The 3727-nt window shown below is 35.9% G+C and overlaps 1 protein-coding gene across 1 annotated transcript; it reads left to right on the top strand.

Annotated features, from left to right (window-relative positions):
* Positions 1 to 1639: 1639 nt before the first annotated feature.
* LOC131070083 (acidic endochitinase) lies at positions 1640 to 2769 on the top strand. The gene has a single exon (XM_058005608.2). The coding sequence runs from the start codon at positions 1655 to 1657 to the stop codon at positions 2603 to 2605; it is 951 nt and encodes a 316-aa protein (XP_057861591.1). The 5' UTR covers positions 1640 to 1654; the 3' UTR covers positions 2606 to 2769.
* The last annotated feature ends 958 nt before the right edge of the window (positions 2770 to 3727 follow it).

Raw genomic sequence — 3727 nt, 5'->3', positions numbered from 1 at the left:
AATTTATGATATCTAAATTTCTCTTGGTTTACTGTATATCTCTTAGTAATTAAATTTATCTCATAATAATATGTTCTTCACAAAACATAAATATGCAACGTCTTAAAAGAAAAAGTAAAATGGTCAATATGATTAGTAGAACAACTCTTAAACTATTTCAACTAACCCAAATCTACATGGAAGACAACTAAAATGATAATAAAATTATGGTGATGCACCAAAATACTTTTGATAATGTTAATCTCTCGCAGAGCATTAACACATGGAATAATAATAAACCAAAAATAATTTTAAGCATGATCACCGAAGTGTATTAGAAATTTTGTCATTTATAATTCATTTTAGAGGAATGATACAAGATCTTATCTTTATGTAATTTTAATATTTTGTTTTGTAAATAATAATGTTCTATGAAAAGTGTAAATCTCTAAAAACATATAGAAGTTATTCTAGGGTTTGAAAGAAAGAGAAAATAACAAATAATGCGTACAAGGCTCATAATACTTGATTTTACAAAGTAAAATCTAATTCAATAATGAGCCCAATGTTCTAATTTATAAAATGTTACCTACCTTATAAAATAGTAAAAATTCTCTCCAAAAGCAATTAGAGAATCGGCCATTATAATCGCGCATGGAATCCCTTATCAATGCCATACACAATAAATTAGAGATGTAAAAAAATAAAATTCGATTCTTCACATCTAATTGTATTAGAGTTAAAGATATTCTTGTCTGAAGTATTTATCTAATATTATGTTAGAATTCACACTTTACATAATTCTTTAAAAAGAATTATTGTAACCTTTAAATGTCAAAATAGTAAATGCGTCAAGATAAATGGCAAAATAAGAATCTATAATATTTTTTAAGCAAATGCATAATAACAAAATACACATGTGACAATAACTTCAAACTTATTCAAAACACAATGTAAACATATATCTAATATCGACACGTTATAATATACATAAATAATGAGGTCTCACATCCACACATTTTAATATTTGTGATTAAATATATCGTATCGAAAATCATATTGCACACACAGGCAAGTTAATGCATTAATGAAGATGGTATTAAAGGAATACGAAGGGGATTTCTATCATCTTCTACTTGAAAAAGCCAAATAATAAAAACCAAATGCCAACAAAAAGATACGGTGGAAACTCCATGTGAATTTTAGTACTTCCGTGTGTGGAAACTCATAGTAGGACAACACTAAAGGAAGCTTCTCAACCCAACACCTATATACATTATGAAGGCCCCAAACAACACCCCATAGCCCCCTACATCTTTAATGCATCAAGGGAATCTTCTTGTCGTCTTCTCCAAATAATAAAAACAAAACGCCATGTGAATATTACTACTTCCGAGGTAGAGGAGTATTTTTAAAAGTAGACACACATGTTTTAATATGTTTTAATATGTTTTAAAACGCCATGTGATAAAACTTACAAGTTCGGGGACTCTCTTATCTTCCACTTGAAAAAACAGCACAGCAAGAAAATGAACATGTTTATACTCCCGGATGTTGAAACCCACAGCTGTCCATCCCTAGTGTCGGTCGAGGGTAATTTCATTTGCCAAAAAACGCCTATATAATGAGCACAATCCCAGAAGCTTGTAGCAACAAAAAGCATTCATTGCAAAGCATGGAGAGTCGTGGAATGAGAGTGAGAGTGGCCGCAATTTCCTTGGTGGTTGCTCTGCTGTGGAGCGGGGTAAGTGGGGGAAGCATAAGCATATACTGGGGTCAGAGAGGCGACGAAGCCACTCTTGCCGACACCTGCGCAAGCGGAAACTTTGAAATTGTGATGCTCGCGTTTCTAATCACGTTTGGCAATGGACAGACGCCGGTGCTGAACCTGGCGGGCCACTGCGATCCCCCCTCGGGAGGTTGCAAATCGCTGAGCACCCAGATTGAGTCCTGTCACTCCAGTGGCGTAAAGGTGTTTCTTTCCCTCGGAGGATCCGTCGGAAACGCAATGATCACGTCAGCAGAGGATGCACAAGAGGTGGCCAACTATCTGTGGAACAACTATCTTGGAGGGAATTCGGGCTCCAGGCCTTTAGGACCCGCCGTTCTGGACGGCATAGACTTCGATATCGAGTCCACGACGGCGCACTGGGACGATCTGGCCAAGGCCGTTTCCAAACTTAGCACCAACTCCAAGAAGGTGTACCTCAGCGCTGCTCCGCAGTGCCCCTATCCCGACGCTTCTCTCGGAGATGCCTTGCAGACGGGGCTGTTCGACTATGTGTGGATCCAGTTCTACAACAACCCTCCCTGTCAGTATGCGAATGAGGACGCTTCCAATTTGGTGAATTCATGGAACCATTGGACCACGTCCGTACCCACTGCTCAAACACGGAGCTTTTACCTCGGTCTTCCGGCTGCGCCTCGTGCTGCTGGCAGCGGCTATATTGACCCACACGTACTCATCGAAAAGGTGCTGCCTAAGATCAAGCCTTCCTCAAAGTATGGAGGAGTCATGCTGTGGTCCAAGTACTGGGACGAGCAAACCAATTACAGCTCGACCATCAAAGATTCTGTAATTATGAAGCCCTCCCTGGTTGAGCTCCCTACTTTGGCCTCTCTCTGAGAAGGAAACATGTACTAGTACTTAAATAATAGTTTCGCTTAGGTAATGCTCAGCCTGCTTTTCTTCACCCTTCTAAGAGTGGAGGTTAAGATATGTAATAATTCTACATAGATATGTAGTAATTCTACATAATCTATGTTTAATGGTACTAAGAGATTGTAAGTTTGGCACTGGTATATGACGTCTGATTAGTTTTATAAATAGGACTTCAAAAAACAAATCACAATTGACAGCTTACTCTCTAATTAAAGGGTGAAAAAAGAAAAATAAATTATTTTTATTTTTATTTTTTTAAATCAAGGGTACATAGATAAAGAGGGTGGAATTTGAGAATCTAGCTTACATAAAATGTTTTGTATAATTTAATTATTAGTTATAATAATCTAGCATCATATCTTCTAAAGTTAACAAGGATTTAACCTTTGAAATTTAACATAATGGTCACAAGGAAGGGTAAATTCAACCAAAATTGAGATTTTGAATTTGAAAGGAAGGGGTCATTTTGTGAGTGTAAAAATGTATCAAGATCACTTACATGACTACATAACTAATAAAAGCAAGGAAAGTCATAAAATTATATATCATGATCAATACATGGAAATGGGTGTAGAGAGAAATGATAAATTTATGGGCTGTGTTCCCCTACTCAATTAATAATGCACCATCTATACTTATTATTGAAATAAATAAACATGAAATAAATAAGTCTGGATGATGATTCTAATTTTAGTGTTTGTTTTGTTGAAGAGGGTTCTGAACCTGGAAACCTACAAATAAATCAAATTGTATATTATTATTCGTACTAAAAATAAGAGTCTTGTGCTTATAACTAAAATAAAAAAAAATCAAAGGATAAAGGGTTGGGGAATATTCCACTTCTAATTGAATATGGATAGCGCTTAGGTAGCAAACAAATATATACCACCTTGGGGAAGTAAAAATAATTTGGTACCACCTATAAAGGACTTTCCTCATGTGAGAATAACTCCCAACATACTCAAAGAGTAAGCATTAGTGACCTTATAAGCATCCTCTCAAATTGCACATGTTTGCAAAGAATGAATCTAAGTGGGAAGAAAGTATATAAGGATATGCAAATCTTGATCATTGTAGATAATAGGA

The sequence above is a fragment of the Cryptomeria japonica genome, chromosome 4 (genome assembly GCF_030272615.1).
Source record: "Cryptomeria japonica chromosome 4, Sugi_1.0, whole genome shotgun sequence".
NCBI classification, from domain to species: Eukaryota; Viridiplantae; Streptophyta; class Pinopsida; order Cupressales; family Cupressaceae; genus Cryptomeria; species Cryptomeria japonica.
The sequence above is the reverse complement of the archived record's forward strand: the minus strand, read 5'-3'. Positions and strand labels throughout refer to the sequence as shown.

Coding starts and splice junctions, on each gene's coding strand:
- LOC131070083 (XM_058005608.2), top strand. CDS start 1,655: ATGGAGAGTCGTGGAATGAGAGTGAGAGTGGCCGCAATTTCCTTGGTG.